Source organism: Somniosus microcephalus, chromosome 3, assembly GCF_052327205.1.
Source record: "Somniosus microcephalus isolate GS21.2 chromosome 3, FLI_Smic_1.0, whole genome shotgun sequence".
Classification (NCBI taxonomy): Eukaryota; Metazoa; Chordata; class Chondrichthyes; order Squaliformes; family Somniosidae; genus Somniosus; species Somniosus microcephalus.
The window spans coordinates 166,025,987-166,046,957 of record NC_140989.1 but is presented as its reverse complement, the minus strand read 5'-3'; the positions used below and the strand labels follow the sequence as shown (position 1 = coordinate 166,046,957).

Below are 20,971 nucleotides of genomic sequence, written 5' to 3'. Positions count from 1 at the left end.
CAACGGCACAGAGCAGTTGGGCCGAATGGTCTGTTTCTGTGTTGTACATTCTATGTAGCTCTATGTCGAGTCACCTGTAACTGAGCATTGTCTATTAGAGCCAAGACTAATGCAAAGTAGCCATTTAAAGCCTCTGCCATATCCTGGGAGTTGACCTGAATCTCTCCTGAGGAATCCTTAAATGGCCCTCTGACTCTTCTTTTTCTTTATTCATTCTCAAGATCTGGGCATTGCTGGCAAGGCCAACATTTATTTCCCATCCCTAGTTGCCCTGGTACAACTGAATGGCTGGCCTTGCCACTTCAGAGAACAGTCAAGAGTCAGTGTTGGTTTGGGAATGGAGTCACATATAGGCCAGACCAGGTAAGGACGGCAGGTTTCCTTCCCTAAAGGACATTAGTGAACTACAGGAAACTTTGTGCTATCCGGAGGTGAGCTATCCAGCAAACTGGAGCCACCGGCAGAAATCAGGTGCCGTTTTTTATTCTTCTTGTTTGTTTTCTTTGCTTTTTTTTCCACAGTCAAGCAGTGCAAGGTCTGTAGCTATAGCAACAGCTTTAGCTACAGACCCTTGCAGCCACACAGGAGTGTTTAGAAGCTGTTGCTAAGCAACAGTGATTGTTGTCAGATACAGAGATAAGAATCTCCGTATCTTTCAACATTAACTCTGGAGTGTATGGCACTTTTTAGGCAACGGCAGCAGCTCGGTCCCATCGGTGCCGGATAGCACAAAGTTTCCTGTAGTTGGGATTTTACGACAATCCGACAGCTTCATGGTCACATTTACTGATGCCAGTTTTTGTTTCCAGATTTTTAAACTGAATTCAAATTCTGAAACTGCCATGGTGGGATTTGATCTCTGAGTACTAATCCAGTAACATAACCACTACACCAACGTACCCATACCCGTACCTACAATAGCTGAAAACGATTTTACTATTGCACTGCAGTTGTCCACTTTCTTCTTCAATGACATTTTGGCTGCTCTAAAAGCAGCTTATCATACAAGAGAAATGTGATCCTGTGGCGGAGCCACTAAAGGACTCAGATCGTTTGTATATAATTCCCTTTAACAGCATGTTAGCTACAGCCTGAGTCTGTATCTTTATTTATACTGTTTACTTGTACAGAGCGTGATTACTTTAACAGCGTGGGTAAACGCGATGACGTCATGCCGTACATCACGTGACCCCCCACTGGCGGGAATAATGTGATGACGTCATGACGTCAACCACGGGACCAGCCAGCAGTCCTCGTGGAGCCTCCGAACTGAATAGACCTACACTCGATGTTCTCCTGCAGTTACTTGTTTAAACCTGTTAGTTTCCATTAAACTTCGTTTTGTTTAAGCACCTGAGTGGACCTCAGTCTTTGGATAGGAACTAGACATTCCTACAATCCTTTCATTGTAACATGTGAACTAAATTCCCCTATTTAAACCAGATGGTTACAACCGTGTGACAAATTGTTTTCAACCTTTATGTTTTTTTCATACTTGTCAATTTCTCTTCTTCTAAGGAACATGCTGAAACATTTTTTCTGATTGACAGAGCCCAAAGTAAAGAAGCCTGATCAATTTATTGAAATTTCAAGCCCATTGCTTAACTACAAGATAGATACCACAGTCATGCCACCAGATAAGTGAGTATAACCACTGCAGGCAAACTGCTCTGTTTTATTGTTGTTTTCTTTCCTACTAGGAAGAAATTATTGGCCCAGAATTTGCTGGAGCGAGGCATCTCGTGGCGTGCCCAAATTTGTTCAATTTTTTTTTTCTTACCCTTCAGCTCAAACATATTTTGTGCCACAAATTGCTGGAAATGTGAGCGGGCAACAGGGCATCTGGGACCTTTGTGAACGACGGGACCAACAGAGTATCTCCTTAACCAATGAGATTTAAGAATAGAGGAAGAAACTATCGGAATGACGGAGAAGGAAATAGGGTGAATTAGTGTCAAATTAGATACAGAAAGAGAAATAGAGAGGGAAAGAAAGATTGAATTAAGATAGAGAGCAAAAAGACAGTAAGAAAAAAAAATTGAGTTTTAAATTTTAAAAATTTCAAGGAACAATTTTCTACCTGCAGACGTGAAACTGCACAATTTCAATTGTTCCCTTTCTGGGTCGGAGAGGTTGAGTGGCATTTGCGGACATAAATCTTGTCATTAAAAGAGTCCTTATGTCATGAAGTATGAGCCCTAACTTTCTGTGGTGAGTTTAGTTCGTTTAACAGCACAAATGCAGCAATTTCTTGAAACTCATTGGGAGTTGGCGGCAAGCTCCCGTTATTGTGAGGCTGTGGTAAAACCACCAATGAACTCCTGTACAAATGAATAACTGTCTTTAAAGCAATGTTACAGCACCTATGTCCGTTTGCTGAGTGTAAACAAGCTTTCTGTAAAAACCCTGAAACAACGCGATGACGTCATCACGTTGGTCACGTGGTGCCCCGAGTGGCGGGAAACGTGATGACGTCATGACATCAGAGGTGGGAGGTTCTGAGTTCAGACCTCGTGGAACAAGCTACTGTCTAGACCTTTTTGCTGTTGCTCCTGCATGTTTTTGTTTTGTTCACCAGTTTAATTAAATTCAGTTAATTTACTGAACTGACTCGACCTCAGTGATTTAGATAGGAATCCGTTGATTCCTACATTGGTGACACCGAAGCTTCGTGGACGATTTTCGCGGAGGCAAGCTCGAGAACAAGATGGGTGTAAATGCAGCGAGTTTGAAGCTCCCTCAATTTTGGGAACAACAGGCAGCCTCCTGGTTCGTTCAAGCGCAGGTTCAGTTCCAACTGCGAAACATAGTGCTGGATCAGACCCGTTACCTGTATGCGGTCTCCGCACTGGACAGCTCGACGGCTTCCCGCATTATCAGCCTGCTGGAGACCTCGCCCGTGGAGAACAAGTACGAAACGCTCAAGGCGCGTCTCATGCAAGTATTCAGTCTCACAAAGCCGGAGCACGCACGACGCTTGCTCGCACTCCCCGGGTTAGGCGATGCTAAGCCTTCCGAGTTGATGAGCAACATGCTCACCCTCCTCTGGTCTGAGCTGCAGTGTTTTATATTTCGTGAACTGTTCCTGAGCCAGCTCCCTGAGCAGGTACAAGCAGCCCTGGCCAGGTCGACGGCTACGGATGGTGTGGCGCTTGCGGCCGAAGCCGACACCATTTACGCGGTGATGCAACAGTATTGCGCCACCTCGACGCGCCCCGTCTCCAAGAACCCCGCCTCGGCACCTCCACAGACCGGCCTTTGCTACTACCACGCCCGTTTCGGTCAGAAAGCCAGATGCTGCCGACCCCCATGTAAATTCGTGCCGCCGGCACCGAGAAAGCAGCAACACCGATTGCGCGATCGGAAGGGAAGCCCCGAGGTCGGTTTCGCCTCCACAATGACAGTTGGTGATTCCGGGAAATTGTTGTACATCACCGACTCCATTTCGGGCTGGCGTTTCTTATGCGACATGGGCGCTCAGTGCAGCATCCTCCCCGCTTCGGTTCTCGACGTCCGATCTGGGCGGCGCGGTCCTCCACTACAGGCCGCCAATGGCAGCGCCATCTGTACGTACGGGAAGCGACGTATCCGATTGTGTCTCGGCGGCCAACTCTTCCACTGGGAGTTTATCACCGCCACGATACCACTGGCAATCCTCGGTGCCGATTTTTTCTGCACGCATGACCTACTGGTCAACATACGTAATCGCCGCCTGATCCACGCCGCCTCACGAGCCCCCATCCCCTGTTTTCGGGGCTCCGGCGCGACCCACGCGGTTGCCCGCACCGAGTCGCCGCCCGACGAGTTCGCCCGCCTGCTCAAGGAATTTCCGGAGCTCACTCGACCCACTTTCTCTGCGACGACCGCCAAACACGGTGTTGAACACCACATCGCGATGACCGGCCCCCCGGTTTACGCCCGGGCTCGGCGATTAGAGGCCAGTAAACTCGAGGCCGCGAAGGCGGAATTCGCCACTATGGAGCGGTTGGGCATCGTTCGCCGATCTGATAGTCCCTGGTCGTCTCCGCTACACATCATGCCAAAGCCCGGCGGTGGGTGGCGGCCCTGTGGTGATTATCGGCGCCTCAACGAGGTCACAACTCCAGACCGGTACCCGATACCGTATATTCAAGATTTTTCCACCCATTTGGCCGGCACGTCGTGGCTCTCCAAGATTGACCTCGTCTGCGGATAGCACCAGGTGCCCGTCCACCCTCAGGACATCCAAGAAAATGGCAGTCATTACCCCATTTGGCCTTTTTCAATTTTTACGGATGCCTTTTGGGCTTAAAAATGCGGCGCAGGCGTTCCAATGCCTCATGCATTCGGTGCTCTGGGATCTCAAATTCCTTTTCGTATACCTCGATGACATCCTCGTCGCTAGTGCGTCAAAGGAAGAACACCTACGTCACCTGCGCGTCCTTTTCCGCCGTCTCCAGGAGCATGGCCTTATAGTTAACCCAAACAAGTGCCAATTTGGACTGAGGCAGATCAATTTTCTGGGCCACCGCATCACCGCGGAAGGGGCACTGCCACTCAGGGCGAAAGTGGCAGCCGTCGCGGCGTTCCCACGGCCGCAATCCGTCAAGGCGCTCCAAGAATTCCTCGGCATGGTAAACTTTTACCATCGCTTTGTCCCCCGGGCCGCCCAGCTCATGTGGCCGCTCTACGAGGCACTCCGAGGGAAACCGGGGAAAGAACCGGTGATCTGGTCGTCGGTCATGGACCGCGCTTTTGGGGACACGAAGGAGGCCCTCGCCAATGCAACGATGTTAGCACACCCGCTGCCCGGCGCCACCATCGCGCTCACGACAGATGCGTCGGACTACGCCATCGACGCCGTGCAAGAGCAATGGGTCGACGGGGCATGGCAACCGCTGGCGTTTTTTATCCACCAGTTACGTAGTAACGAACGTAGCTATAGCACATTTGACCGAGAGCTGTTGGCGTTGTTCCTGGCCATCTGCCACTTTCGTTTTTTATTGGAAGGACGCCAATTCGTCGCTTTCGTGGATCACAAGCCCCTGACGTTTGCCATGGCCAAGACAACTGAGCCATGGTCGGCCCGACAGCAACGGCAGCTCACTTTCATCTCCGAGTTTACCACCGACATCCGACATGTGGCTGGCAAGGACAACGTGGTTGCCGACTGCCTTTCGCGTGCGGCCGTCCAGGCCGTCCAACTGGGTCTCGACTATTCACTAATGGCGGTCGACCAAGCGGCTGACCCAGAGACGCACGCTTTCCGTTCCGATTCGTCCGGCCTGCGGCCAGTGGACGTACCTTTCCACTCAGACGGCACATCCTTGCTCTGCGATGTCTCCCTGGGAGACCCACATCCGATCATTCCGTCATCCTGGCGCAGGAAAGTCTTCGATATCATGCACAACCTCGCCCACCCGGGTGTGCGGGCTTCACAGAAGTTGTTAGCATCCAAGTTTGTCTGGAGGGGAATGCGAAAAGATGTGCGTGACTGGGCCAACACCTGTGTCGTGTGCCAGAGAGCGAAGGTGCAGCGCCACGTTAAAGCTCCTGTCGCGGTTTTTTAGGTACCGGAGCGGCGAATCTATCATGTTCATATCGACCTCGTGGGCCCACTACCACTGTCACAAGGGTTCACGCATCTGCTGACGATCGTCGACCATACCACCAGATGGCCGGAGGCCATTCCATTGACGTCCACCACCTCCGCGGACGTCGCCCGAGCTTTTCTTTCGTCCTGGGTTGCCCGTTTCGGCGTGCCATCGGACATTTCATCGGACCGCGGGCCGCAGTTCTCCTCTGCTTTGTGGAATGCCGTGGCTTCAGAATTGGGCGCCAAGCTCCATCGCACCACAGCTTACCACCTGCAGGCCAATGGGTTATGCGAACGCTTCCTTCGTTCTCTGAAGGCATCGCTGCGGGCCACCCTCCAAGGGACCACGTGGATGGATAAGTTGCCATGGGTAATGCTCGGGTTGCGCACGGCGCCTAAAGAGGACCTGCAGGCATCGGCTGCCGAACTGGTCTACGGCCAGCCGCTCAGGGTCCCCGGCAAGTTTCTCCCATCGCCGACGCGTCCGTGGTCTGCCACTGAACAACTGGAGGCTCACCGAGCCGCGGCGCACGCTTTCCAGCCCATTCCGACTTCACAGCATGAACTGCCTGCGTCACATGTTCCGCCAACGCTCATGAGGGCTAAATTCGTTTTTGTATGGCACGATGCCCACCGTAGTCCCCTCATGCCTCCATACACGGGCCCCTTCCGGGTACTGAAGGCGGGCGCCAAGAGTTTTCTGGTAGACGTCGGCGGGATGCCCGACTACATTTCCGTGGACCACCTCAAGGCTGCACACCTGGACCTCGGCCAGCCAGTCGAAACAGCGCAGCCGCCGCGTCGTGGGCGACCGCCCGCGGCCGCTACGCCTGGCCCATCGGCCCCGCGGCCCAGCTCCTCTACTGCACCATCCATTCCTCTCCGGGAATATCAGAGTCGCTCCGACAGGATTGTCCGACCTCCTCTGCGATTGACTTTGATGATTAAAGACACTTCTGGGGGGGGCGCATGTGGTAAAACCACCAATGAGCTCCTGTACAAATGAATAACTGTCTTTAAAGCAATGTTACAGCACCTATGTCCGTTTGCTGAGTGTAAACAAGCTTTCTGTAAAAACCCTGAAACAACGCGATGACGTCATCACGTTGGTCACGTGGTGCCCCGAGTGGCGGGAAACGTGATGATGTCATGACATCAGAGGTGGGAGGTTCTGTGTTCAGACCTCGTGGAACAAGCTACTGTATAGAAATAGCAACAGAAAATGCTGGAAATACTCAGCAGGCCAGGCAGCATCCGCGGAGAGAGAAACAGAGCCAACGCTTCAGGTCTGGGACCCTTCATCTGTGGCTCTGTTTCTCTCTCCGCGGATGCTGCCTGGCCTGCTGAGTATTTCCAGCATTTTCTGTTGTTATTTCAGATTTCCAGCATCCACAGTATTGTGCAACTAAGCTACTGTATAGACCTGTTTGCTGTTGCTCCTGCATGTTTTTGTTTTGTTCACCAGTTTAATTAAATTCGGTTAATTTACTGAACTGACTCGACCGCAGTGATTTAGATAGGAATCCGTTGATTCCTACAAGGCTAGTGTTGAAGCGGCAAATCATCCAGGAAATTTGTGGCGATTTGCAACTCACGCTGAATCTCTTCCTTGCCACAAATTGCTGGGTATTTGCACACTAATAACAGTGAGTGCATTTAACTTGCCATTATTTCACCAGCAAAGTCTGGGCCATTTTCTTGCCTTTTAATAGCATACATGGATATTATTAGCATTGTCTGATAACACTCTTGTGAAGCGCCTTGGGACATTTTACCACATTAAAGGTGCTCTATAAATGCAAGTTGTTGTTGTGTTGTAAACTGATGGTATCATAATACCATAACAAAACCATTTTGCAAAAAAGAATAGTCTGGTCTTCTGAGTTGCGATTTCTAAACCCAACCTCTCTGGATATATGGGATCAATACTCCCTTTTCTTTAACACAAAACAGATGTCTAGAATTAATAGCATAGTTTCTAACTATCTTATTTCCCACCCCCAGAAATGACCAACAGCTCTTGCTTAAGAAAGGTGCCACCTCCACCCTGGCAGCTGTCAGCGAAAATGAAGAGACACAGGATCAAAGTGAGGATGCTGACCAAAACGTAAAGTCTCTAGAGCCACCTTCCTTTGCAGAGGTAAAATAACCTGTACTCAAAACTAATTTTCAGGAATCAGAAATATCTTCCAATTAATTTGCCCACTTGTGAATCAAAAGATTTCTCATTACGTCTGTTTCTACAATGTTATTTTGAATGATGACAAATATCAAGTGAATGAAAATGTATCACATTGATGTGTCTGGTGAGTACTGATTTCTAGAATCATAGACTCTTATGGCACAGAATGAGGCCATTTGGCCCATCGTGCCTGGGCCGGTTTTTGAAAGGACTATCCAATTAGTCCCACTCCCCTGCTCTTTCCCCATAGCCCTGCAAATTTTCCCTTTTCAAGTAAATATCCAATTCCCTTTTGAAAGTTACTGTTGAATCTACATCCACCACTCTTTCAGTCAGTGCATTCCAGATCATCATAACTCACTGCGTAAAGAAAGTCTCCTCGTCTCCCCCGGGTTCATTTGCCAATTACCGGAAATCAATGTCCTCTGGTTACCCTTCATAATTTTAGATTTAGTGTTCCTTCATGGTGCTGAAATTGTTATTGTTCCCTCCAGTGATTCTTACTTCTGGCAGTGTTCCTAATTGTGGCCAGGAATAGAAACAAGTTCTAAAATGCTCTGAATGGTCAGTTTTCCTGTTATTCATTAAAAAACTTCTAGAATTTTCCATAAGTAAACTTCATTTACTTCACCTGAAAGTCCTAAAGTTCATGGTTTATGTTATCAAGTTTTAACCCCAAAATATTGAATTATATCATGCTTTGTCACAGTACTGCAAAGGAGGCAGGCACTGGCACACAGGTTTTTTTTCTCTCTCTCTCTAACATAATAATAAAGGACTTGATAATAGTTTTAATAAAACATATAAACATTTTTTAAATTAATACTCCAATTGGTTTATAAACCAATGAACAAAAAACAAAGAAACTCAGAAATCTTCTTACAGTATGAGGAAAGTGCCTTCAAATTTTAAGCCAAGAATCATCCCGATGCATGCAGGGAAACCCTACACTCTTGTGCACGCTCAAACCGTGGCCTCATTTGTTACCGATTTAGTTGGGAACACCTTCCCAATGCAGACATTTACTTAACGCAGGTGTGACACCAGAGCGTAACACAGGAAGTGTTGCATCTGAAGTGCAACAGGCAGAAAGTGTACTGCTGTAATAATATAGAGATGCATATAGATATGTAAGATGACAGTAAACGGAAAAACAAATTATAATTCAGATTTCAACTTGCTGCTTCATTTGCTTAAGTAATTTGTGCAGTAAGCAGGTGTGAGGTGCTTCTAAACTGTCGAAACTCTGCCCTGATTGCTTCCGCTAACAGTGCAACCAAGGTTCAGAACTTTGCTTGTCTGGCACAATCTTTTCATGGCACGGTGCTTTGCATGACTACGCTGTTTTATTCTGATTTTCCTTACGCGTGAACGCATAAGAATTTAAACATTAAAATCACTGGCAACTATATTAAAAACAAGAAGCTTCAAGAGGAGATGGTCTCTTTTTTTCCTAATCCTTTATTGTCTAATGTGATTTAACTTGTATCCAATAAACTGCTTCATTTAATTAAAGATTACATTTTAATTATGAGAAATATTAACGAGTAGGAAGCAATCACCACCACCTCTCTCGACTCCTCCAATGTCTCTGATTTGTCACGCTCCTTGTACGACAGCTAGTATAGATGAGCAGAAATTTCCTCCAGTTAAATATTGGGAAGACTGAAGCCACTGGGGGGAATTTTTCAGAGGGTCAGCAGGCGCGTTTGGTGGCGGGTTGGGCGGGAACAATTTTGTTTTGACTGGGTATGGAACCCGCTGTCAACTCGCCACCATGTTAGTTTCCCAGATGTCTGGTCTGTCAGCACTGAACAGATCCAACACCAAGCAGCGGGGGAGGCAATTTAGGTGATTATGAGCTTGTTAACAACCTGTAAAAGAGAATTTTTAGCTCACCTTAACATTTTATGAGGTCGCCCATGAGTGCCACGCTTCTCGGGGATCACGTCAGGTAAGCAGGTCGGGAGTTGTGTCACCATGAAATGATCTCTTTACTTGACAGCTGCAAATATGCTATAAACGCTCCCATCTCACAGCTCTTTACTTTCCACGCACAGAAGCTGTTACTTACTGCATTTGGAAGACATATTGGCCTAGAAATTCAGTGGTGCCCCAAATGGGGCGCCAAGCTCGCCTGGGCGCCGGAATTACCACTGCAAACGGAGCCGTTGTGCCCGCCAGAAATTCAGTTTGAGCGCCCCAAGAGGGAGGCGGGGTGCTGCTCAAGGCGCCCCGCGTCCCTCTTGGGGCGCTGAAACTGAATATCGCAGCGCAACGTGCCGCAGCACCACACGCTGTGGCACGGCGTGCTGCGGTACTGCAGGCCTTCCTCCCCTTCTTAAGGGGGAGGGGCCTGCACCAGCACGATGACCGATCGCGAGTGCCGGCAAAAGAGCCCGGCACCGAGGAGAAGTGCGGGGCCCTCGGGACACAGCCGGCACTGCCCGGGGGGGAGGGGGATCAGGAGGCCGGGGATGGAGGTGCTGGCAGGCGGCCACCGAAAAAAATGGCCGCCCCGCACCTCCACCTTAATTTGCGCCACTACCGCCACAGGTAGGCCCCATGAACCGGGTGCGATTTGCAACTGGCGTTACAGAGGCGGGTGCGACCAAATATCGCGATCGGGGTGGTAGCGGGGCGCTTCGCACACCGATGACGTCATCGGTGGCGGCGCAGCGCTACAGGCTAACGCTGCCATTAGGGCCCCGCTAAATATTGTGGGAGGCGTGGCCAGTGGCGCTAAAGCCGAGTGCCCTCTTTAGGCGCTAACTGGTGGCGCAGCCCACCAAATTTCTAGGCCATTGTGCTTTATGCAGGTTGCAAGTGTTTGGAGTAAACTCTCTATCCAGTGTCACCTCATTGGAACAACCTCTCTCACCATTGATAGATCGCTTCTGTCATCTTAACTTCCCCTGCCATCTATTATATCAGCATCAGTGCCCTTTAAACTATCTCACCTTGGTCCTCAGAATACCACCCCAATCAGCTCCAACACACCAGCAGCACCAACAACAACACCAACCTTCGCCACAATCAACTGATGCTGCACAGGGCATCAGCACCCAACCACATTGCTGCCCGGGAGGCCAGGGATGGCCTCACCATGGCCAGATTTACTTCACTTGATGCTGTACACCCTGGCTGCCACATGATGCACCACCCCACACCAACACCATAAAGCATCCCTACAATGCCCAAGCCATTACTTTCACACTCATCACCATTATGGGGGGTACTGTTATGTCTCACCATTCACTACAACTCACTAAGCCACTTCCAAAGGTGCACACAAATTTGTCCAAGAACACACAGTTTTGAAAATAAACATTTCAATCTTTGACAGCACATTAACAGAAACTTCACATGAACATTGCATAAAACACCCAAGTGCCTACCCTTGTGTGATGTTAGTTGGTATGATTGCACTAGGATGAGGGTGAGTGTGAGGGTTGGCTAGTGAGGCCGATAAATCCCCAGGGCCTGATAATCTACATCCTAGGGTACTTAAGGAAGTGGCCCTAGAAATAGTAGATGCATTGCTGGTCATCTTCCAAAATTCTATAGATTCTGGAACAGTTCCCATGGATTGGAGGGTAGCTAATGTTACCCCACTGTTCAAAAAAGGTGGTAGAGAGAAAATGGGGAATTACAGACCAGTAAGCCTGACATCGGTAGTGGGGAAAATGCTAGAGTCCATTATAAAAGATGTAATAGCAGAGCACTTGGAAAACAGTGACAGGATCGGACAAAGTCAACATGGATTTACAAAAGGTAAATCGTGCTTGACTAATCTACTGGAATTTTTTGAGGATGTAACTGGTAGAATAGATAAGGGCGAACCAGTGGATGTGGTGTATTTGGACTTTCAGAAGGCTTTCGATAAGGTCCCGCATAAGAGATTAGCGTGTAAAGTTAAAGCACATGGGATTGGGGGCAAGGTACTGACTTGGATAGAGAACTGGTTGGTAGGCAGGAAGCAAAGAGTTGGAATAAATGGGTCTTTTTCCGAGTGGCAGGCAGTGACTAGTGGGGTACCGCAGGGATCGGTGCTAGGACCCCAGTTATTCACAATATATATTAATGATGATCTAGAGGAGGGAATTAGATGTAATATCTCCAAGTTTGCAGATGACACAAAACTGGGTGGTCGTGTGTGCTGTGAGGAGGATGCAGAGAAACTCCAGTATGATTTGGACAGGTTGGTGATTGGGCAGATACAGTATAATGTGGATAAATGCGAGGTTATCCACTTTGGTGGCAAAAGCAGGAAGGCAGATTATTATCAATAGATTGGGAGAAGGGGAAGTGCAATGAGACCTGGGTGTCCTTGTGCACCAGTCGCTGAAGGTAAGCATGCAGGTGCAGCAGGCGGTTAAGAAGGCAAATGGTATGTTGGCCTTCGTAGCGAGAGGATTCGAGTACAGGAACAAGGATGTCTTGCTGCAGTTGTACAGGGCCTTGGTGAGACCACACCTTGAGTATTGTGTGCAGTTTTGGTTGCCTTATCTGAGGAAGGATGTTCTTGCCATGGAGAGAGTGCAGTGAAGATTCACCAGACTGGTACCTGGGATGGCAGGAATGACATATGAGGAGAGATTGGGTCGATTGGGATTATACTCGCTGGAGTTTAGAAGAATGAGAGGGGATCTCATTGAAACTTATATAATTCTAACAGGACTAGACAGACTAGATGCAGGAAGGATGTTCCTGATGGCGGGGGAGTCTGGAACCAGGGGTCACAGTCTAAAGATAAGGGGTAAGCCATTTAGGACAGAGATGAGGAAGAATTTCTTCACCCAGAGAGTGGTGAACCTGTGGAATTCTCTGCCACAGAAGGCAGTTGAGGCCAATTCATTAAATATATTCAAGAAGGAGTTAGATATATTTCTTAAGGCTAACTGGATCAAGGAATATGGGGAGAAGGCAGGGACAGGGTACTGAGTTTGGATGATCAGCCATGATCGCATTGAATGGCGGAGCAGGCTCGAGGGGCCGAATGACCTACTCCTGCTCCTATCTTCTGTGTTTCTATGAGGTGGGGAAGTGATAATATAGATAGAGAGGGATGGGTGGAGGTGCAAGGTAAGTTGGTGTGAGGGAGGGAAGGCAGAGTGATGGGGATGTCATGAGTGGCACAGCAGGATGAAGTTGAGTGTGGCTTTGCAGTAACATTTCGTGATCTACTGAGATCATTGAAAGGTTTGCGCCACTGCACCCACGTCCTCCTGACGACATCCCTGCTTGTGCCCTCCTGTGCAATGTGCAACCAGGCTGCGTTGGTCTCATGCGGAGGTCTCTTCCACCCATGGAAAGGGAAGAGAACCTCCCTGCGTGCTGTGACTCCCTCCATAAGCATAAGTGTCAAATTTTACAACATATAAATGTAAGTTGTATAATCAATACTTTGGATATTAGTCATGACTAATAGGACAGATAAGTTTGCAAACATGTACAGTTGTATGCATTTATTTGCATTATTTCTGCTGAGAGGATAGGAAATACCAAATACAAATTCTGATGTGTGTGTCTTACACTAAGAGATGGGAGGAGCAGAGAGAACATCTGAACTCATCAGCAGAAGCACAGAATGATTTATACAAATTGATTGTATGAAGAAATGGAAGAATTAGTTTGAGTTTAGAATTGGATGGAGCAAGTCTGAGTCATTTTGATTTAAGTTAAATCAGCAGTCCAAGGCTGATGAAGGGTAATTCTGTGATCCCTTATTCTACGCAGGAAGCTATAGACACTGGAAGCATGGGTCAGAGATAGAGCTATATTTCAGACCTGCTCCCTGTGAGCATGGCTCCCTGCTGGGAGCAATAAACTACAAACCTATGGGTTAAAACTCCACTTCTGTGCTCCTGTCACATATATATTGCTAAATTGCGCACACCCAGCCCATGAAGCTGAATTTTTTACCCTCCTGTTGTTATCATAGAAAGAGAAGGACATAATAACTCTATCAAATACTGTGAAATATTTGTTGACAAATGATAATTTTGTACTTTTCTAGGATTTCCAAATGGAAGTGATGACATCTGATGTTCACGTTCCACTGGTGGCCAACCTTAATAAACAACCTGTTGGGAACAATTTAGATGGCAAGAAAGTATGTTCATAGAATTAAGGATAAATTTAGAACTGAGTTTATTAATTGTCAATGTTTGTGCCCCAAATGAAGTTTCCAAATACTCACCAAATTGCAGAATCTCAACAATCCTGAGATATATTGGGATTTCCCTTATTTATTGAATCCCCTTATACAATCACAAATTCCCCTCAATCCCTAAGGGTGTGGCAAAGCCACCAAGGGACTCCTGTATGACTATATAACTGCCTTTAACAGAGTGCTACAGCACCTATGTTTGTTTACTGTTTGTAAATAACCCGTTCTCGGTAAGTTCCAGAACCAGCGCGATGACGTCATCACGTTGGTCACGTGACATCTCGAACGGCGGGAGACGTCATGACGTCAGGCTGGGAGGTTCCCAGGTCAGACCTCGTGAAGCCAGCCTTAAGAAAAGACCTGTTGATTGTTTCTCCTGCATTCCATTGTTTGTTCTTTAGTTTGCATTAAACTTCGTTTAATTATCGGACTGACTCGACCTCAGTGCTTCAGCTAGGGATCTGACGATTCCTACAGTGGTGACCCCGAAGCTTCGCGGACGATTTTCGCGGAGGAAGCGCGACGCAGCACGATGGATGTTAATGCAGTGACCTTGAAGCTCCCTCAATTTTGGGAACAACAGGTGGCCTCCTGGTTCGTCCAAGCGGAGGCTCAGTTCCAACTTCGGAACATCGTGCTGGATCAGACCCGTTATCTTTACGTGGTCTCCGCACTGGACAGCTCGACGGCTTCGAGGATCATCAGCCTGCTGGAAAACCCGCCCGTGGATAACAAGTATGATACGCTTAAGGCGCGACTAACGCAGGTTTTCGGCCTCACGAAAGCGGACCGCGCACGACGTTTATTCACACTGCCCGGGTTAGGCGACGCCAAGCCGTCTGAGTTGATGAGCCAGATGCTCACGCTCCTTGGTTCTGAGCCACAGTGTTTTCTGTTCCGGGAACTGTTCCTGAGCCAGCTCCCCGAGCAGGTGCAAGCAGCCCTCGCCAGGTCGAAGGCTACAGACAGTGTAGCACTCGCGGCCGAAGCCGACACTATTTATGCGGTGATGCAGCAGCACTGCGCCACCTCGAAGTGTCCCGCCCTGAAGAATCCCGCCTTGGCGCCTCCACCATCCGGTCTCTGTTACTATCACGCCCGTTTCGGCCCAAAAGCCAGATGCTGCCATCCTCCCTGTAGTTTCGTGCCTAATGCAACGAGAAAGCAACAGCACCGACTGCATGAACGGAAGAACGACCCCGAGGTCGGTTTCGCATCTACGATGGCGGTTGGAGATTCCGGGAAGTTACTTTATATCACCGACTCCATTTCGGGCCGGCGGTTTTTGTGTGACATGGGCGCCCAGTGCAGCATCCTCCCCGCTTCACTCCTCGACGTCAGGGCCGGGAGGCGTGGTTCTCCACTCCAGGCCGCCAACGGCAGTGCTATTGGTACGTTTGGGAAGCGGCGGATCCAGGTGTGTTTCGGCGGGCAACATTTCCTATGGGAGTTTATCACTGCCCAAATCGCACAGGCAATCCTCAGTGCTGACTTCTTTGTGCCAATGGCCTATTGGTTGATTTACGAAATCGTCGTCTGATTCACGCCGCCACGTTTGCACGACTCACACGGTTTCCTGCACCGTGCCGGTGCCCGACGACTTCGCCCGCCTTCTCTGGGAATTTCCGGATCTAACTCGGCCCACCTTCTCGGCAACGACCGCTAAACATGGTGTGGAGCACCACATCACGATGACCGGCCCTCCGGTCTATGCCCGGGCTCGGCGGCTGGAACCCAGTAAACTCGAGGCCGCGAAGGCGGAGTTCGCCACCATGGAGCGGCTGGGGATTGTTCACCGGTCGGATAGTCCCTGGTCTTCGCCACTTCATATTGTCCCTAAGCCCGGTGGTGGTTGGCAGCCCTGCGGTGATTATCGGCGCCTCAATGAGGTCACGACGCTCGACCGGTACCCAATACCGTACATCCAAGATTTCTCCACACATTTGGCGGGCAATTTGTTTTTTTCCAAAATCGACCTCGTCCGGGGGTACCATCAAGTGCCTATCCACCCCCAGGACATCCAGAAGACGGCAGTCATTACCCCGTTCGGACTGTTTGAATTCCTCCGAATGCCATTCGGGCTCAAGAATGTGGCACAGGCGTTCCAACGCCTTATGGATTCAGTGCTGCGGGATCTTAGTATCCTGTTTGTGTATCTCGATGACATCCTGGTCGCCAGTACTTCGAAAGAGGAACACCTCAGCCACCTGCGCCTCCTTTTTCGCCGCCTCCATCAGCATGGCCTCATAATTAACCCGGCCAAATGCCAATTCGGGCTGCGACAGATCGACTTTTTGGGCCACCGCATCACTGCGGAAGGAGCAGTGCCACTTCGGTCGAAGGTGGAGGCAATTGCTGCTTTTCCACGCCCGCAATCTGTTAAAGCGCTCCAGGAGTTCCTCGGTATGGTAAATTTTTCCCATCGGTTTGTTCCCCGGGCCGCGCAGCTTATGCGGCCATTCTACGAGGCACTCAGAGGGAAACTGGGGAAGGAACCTGTGGTCTGGACACCAGAGATGGATTGCGCTTTTGTGGACACGAAAGATGCTCTCACAAACGCAATGATGTTGGCGCACCCGCTGCCTGGCGCCACCATCGCGCTTACGACTGACGCTTCGGACTACGCCGTAGGCGCCGTGCAGGAGCAATGGGTCGATGGGACGTGGCAACCGCTGGCGTTTTTTAGTTGCCAATTGCATCGTAACGAACGCAGCTACAGCACGTTCGACAGGGAGTTGTTGGCGTTGTTTCTGGCCATCTGCCATTTTCGTTTTCTGTTGGAGGGACGCCAATTCACTGCGTTTGTGGATCACAAGCCCCTGACGTTTGCCATGGCCAAGACGGCTGAGCCGTGGTCGGCTCGACAGCAACGACAGCTCACCTTTATTTGTGAGTTCACCACGACATCCGGCACATGGCTGGCAAGGACAACGTGGTCGCCGATTGCCTCTCGCGTGCGACGGTCCAGGCCGTCCAGCTGGGACTCGATTATTCACTCATGGCTGCTGACCAAGCGGCTGATCCGGAAACGCAAGCTTTCCGTACCGACTCCTCCTGCCTTCAGCCAGCGGATGTGCTTTTCCACTCGGCTGGCACCTCCTTGCTCTGCGACATCTCCTTGGGGGACCCCCGCCCGATCGTTCCGCTGTCCTGGCGTAGGAATGTTTTCGATGCCATCCACGGGCTTGCGCACCCTGGCGTGAGGGCATCACAAAAACTACTGGCGTCCAAGTTCGTCTGGAGAGGGATGCGCAAGGATGTCCGCGACTGGGCCAACACCTGCGTCGTGTGCCAGCGGGCTAAGGTGCAGCGGCACGTCAAAGCTCCCGTAGCCGTTTTCGAAGTACCGGAGCGGCGTTTCGATCACATCCATGTCGACCTCGTTGGCCCACTACCGCCGTCACAGGGTTTCACACATCTCTTGACTATTGTTGACCATACCACCAGGTGGCCGGAGGCCATTCCTTTGACGTCCACCACCTCCGCGGATGTCGCCCGGGCTTTTCTTTCCTCCTGGGTTGCACGTTTCGGCGTTCCGTCTGATATTTCGTCGGATCGCGGGCCGCAATTCTCGTCTGCACTGTGGAACGCCGTAGCCTTGGGTTTGGGCACCAAGCTCCATCGGACCACGGCTTACCATCCGCAGGCAAATGGACTATGTGAGCGCTTTCATCGGTCCTTGAAGGCGTCGCTGCGGGCCAGCCTCCAGGGGGCCGCATGGATAGACAGGCTGCCTTGGGTGATGCTCGGGTTATGCACAGCGCCCAAAGAGGACCTGCAGGCATCGGCCGCCGAGTTGGTTTATGGACAGCCACTCCGGGTGCCAGGCGAGTTTCTTCCGTCACCAACGCGACCTTGGTCAGCAGCCGAACAACTGGAGGCCCACCGGGACGCAGCTCAATCTTTTAGGCCAATTCCGACGTCACATCACGGTTTGCCCGCATCACACGTTCCGCCGGAGCTTATGCAGGCTAAATTTGTTTTTGTCAGGCATGACGCCCACCGTAGTCCTCTCACACCTCCATATACAGGCCCTTTCCAGGTACTGCAGGCGGGTGCCAAGAGTTTTTTAGTGGACGTCGGGGGCAAGCCTGACCACATTTCCGTGGACCGCCTCAAGGCCGCACACCTGGACCTCGAGCGACCGGTCGAGGCAGCGCAGCCACCGCGTCGTGGGCGGACACCCGCTGCCACCTCACCTGACTGGACTGTTTCACAGGCCAGCTCATCGTCTGCCCAGCCCATTCCTCTCCGGGAATATCGGAGTCGTTCGAACAGGCTTGTCCGACCTCCTCTGCGATTGACTTTTGTGGTTAAAGACACTTCTGGGGGGCTCATGTGGTAAAGCCGCCAAGGGACTCCTATATGACTATACTAGCTGGGGGGGGCCCGGCGTTGCCAAGGCTTTTTTGTAAAACGGCAGTTTACAGCGCCGCGTGGTTTACGGCCGGCCACTGCCGCTCCCCCGCTCTGTGTCTCGGGCCGAGCGGCTGTGAGGCCCGGCCCGAGTGACCCCAACTCACCTCCCGCTCTGGCGGGCCGGGAGCGGGATACTGTGCTGGAGCCGCACTGTGGGGGTTTGTTGTGCTGGTGCTGTCGCTGTCGGTATTAAAAAAAAAGCCGCGACGTTTCGGGAGGCTGCAGTATTAGGCCCGCCCACACATGGAATGAAACGCCCCCCGTGATGCAAGAGAGAGAGAAAGACTGGGGGGAGACGAGAGAGAGAGAGGGAAGGAGAGAGAGAGAGGGAAGGAGAGAGAGAGAGAGAGAGAGAGGGAAGGAGAGAGAGGCAGAGAGAAAGAGGGAAGGAGAGAGAGAGAGAGAGGGAAGGAGAGAGAAGGAGAGAGAGAGAGAGGGAAGGAGAGAGAGACAGACAGAGACAGAGAGGGAAGGAGAGAGAGAGACTGGGGGGAGAGAGAGAGAGATGGGGAGAGAGAAAGAGTAGAGACACTGGGGGGAGAGGGAGAGATAGAGAGAGACGGGGAGAGAGAGAGAGAGACTGGGGAGAGAGAGAGACTGGGGAGAGAGAGAGACTGGGGAGACAGAGAGAGACTGAGGGGGGAGAGAGAGAGCGACTGAGGGGGAGAGAGAGAGAGACTGGGGTAGAGCGAGAGAGACATGGGAGAGAGAGAGAGAGAGAGTAGAGAGACGGGGGGAGAGAGAAGAGAGAGACTGGGGAGAGAGAGAGAATGGGGAGATGGAGAGAGAGAGACTGAGGGGGGAGAGAGAGAGCGACTGAGGGGAAGAGAGAGAGAGAGACTGGGGGCGAGAGAGAGAGAGTAGAGAGACGGGGGGAGAGAGAAGAGAGAGACTGGGGAGAGAGAGAGAATGGGGAGATGGAGAGAGAGAGACTGAGGGGGGAGAGAGAGAGCGACTGAGGGGAAGAGAGAGAGAGAGACTGGGGGCGAGAGAGAGAGACTGAGGGGAGAGAGAGGAGAGAGACTGGGGAGAGAGAGAGAGAATGGGGAGATAGATAGAGAGAGACTGAGGGGGAGAGAGAGAGAGAGAAAGACGGGGGAAGGGAGAGAGACGGGAGAGAGCGAGAGACTGGGGAGATAGAGAGAGAGAGACTGAGGGGAGAGAGAGAGATGGGGAGAGAGAGAGAGAGACTTGGGGGGAGAGGGAGAGAGTGGAGGGAGAGAGTGGGGGGAGGGAGAGACTGGGGGAGAGAGAGAGAGACTGGGAGAGAGAGAGAGAGACTGGGAGAGAGAGAGAGAGACTGGAGGAGAGAGAGAGAGACTGGAGGAGAGAGAGAGAGAGAGACTGGGAGGGGGAGAGAGACTGGGAGGGGGAGAGAGAGATGGGGGGAGAGAGAGAGAGAGCGAGAGAGACTGGGGAGATGGGGAGAGAGAGCGAGACTGGAGGAGGGAGAGTCTGGAGGAGAGAGAGAGACTGGGAGATAGAGAGAGAGGGAGAGAGAGACTGAGGGGGGAGAGAGAGAGAGACGGGGAGAGAGAGAGAGAAGAGAGGAAGAGGCCCGGCCCGAGTAACCCCAGCTGAGTAGGCTGGGCACAGTGAAAGCATTGATTTCTTTATGACAGCACAAAAACTGCTCTGACATCATAGCTCTTCGACATCACAGTCACTCAATGCTAATGAGGGGATAATGAGCGGAAGTTTGAACGTTTTTGGGATACCGTGGGCACAAATTTTGTCTCACCGAAACGTAAATACGCCTATGACCGGTCCGGAATCGTAAGCTTTCTTTTGATGTAACACACGTGTAGGTACGCTCTATAACTTTTGCGTGTATAGAGAACGGACAGACAGACAGACAGAAGAGGTCTTTTATAGATATAGATAACTACCTTTAACAGAGTGCTACAGCACCTATGCTTGTTTACTGTTTGTAAATAACCCATTCTCGGTAAGTCCCAGAACCAGTGCGATGACGTCATCACGTTGGTCACGTGACGTCCCGAACGGCGGGAAACGTCATGACGTCAGGCTGGGAGGTTCCCAGGTCAGAGCTCGTGAAGCCAGCCTTAAGAAAAGACCTGTTGATTGTTTCTCCTGCATTCCATTGTTTGTTCTTTAGTTTACATTAAACTTCGTTTAATTATCGGACTGACTCGACCTCAGTATTTCAGCTAGGGATCTGACGATTCCTACAAGGGTAAAATTCCTTTGCGTTCCTTTAAGAACCTGCGCAGTCAGATGGTGTCCCACCAATCGGGTGTTTATAAGCTACTTTTGGAACATACCCTCAGTTTATTTTCTCTCATGACCAGTGGTCGATCCTCACGGCCCCAATCAGAAGAGGTTGAATTGCCACTTATAAGGGTTTCATTTTCCTGCATTTTTTTTAGTTTCCTTTGAAATTTATTGAGTTTATTTGTCATTTAAATCCACAAGATTCTTGATCCACTTCCTCCCAGGTAATTTTGACTGACTTGCCAAAGCTTGTCCTAATCAGACTGATCTCAACAAATCAATCCCAATACCAACTCCTCGCTGTAAACCTGTGTTAAGTGCCACGGATCCTTCCAAGTGAAGAACTCCCATGACGCCAGTCTTTGTTGTCTTCCAGTGTAACACTACT

At 50.5% G+C, this 20,971-nt stretch overlaps 1 protein-coding gene across 1 annotated transcript in view; it reads left to right on the top strand.

Moving 5' to 3' along the window:
* adgb (androglobin) overlaps positions 1-20,971 on the top strand; it is a 399,345-nt gene that overhangs the window by 59,096 nt on the left and 319,278 nt on the right. The window contains exons 3-4 of the mRNA XM_085981859.1: positions 1,551-1,641; positions 7,580-7,715. Coding sequence (XP_085837985.1) covers positions 1,551-1,641; positions 7,580-7,715 — 227 coding nt within the window. The remainder of the gene's footprint in view (positions 1-1,550; positions 1,642-7,579; positions 7,716-20,971) is intronic.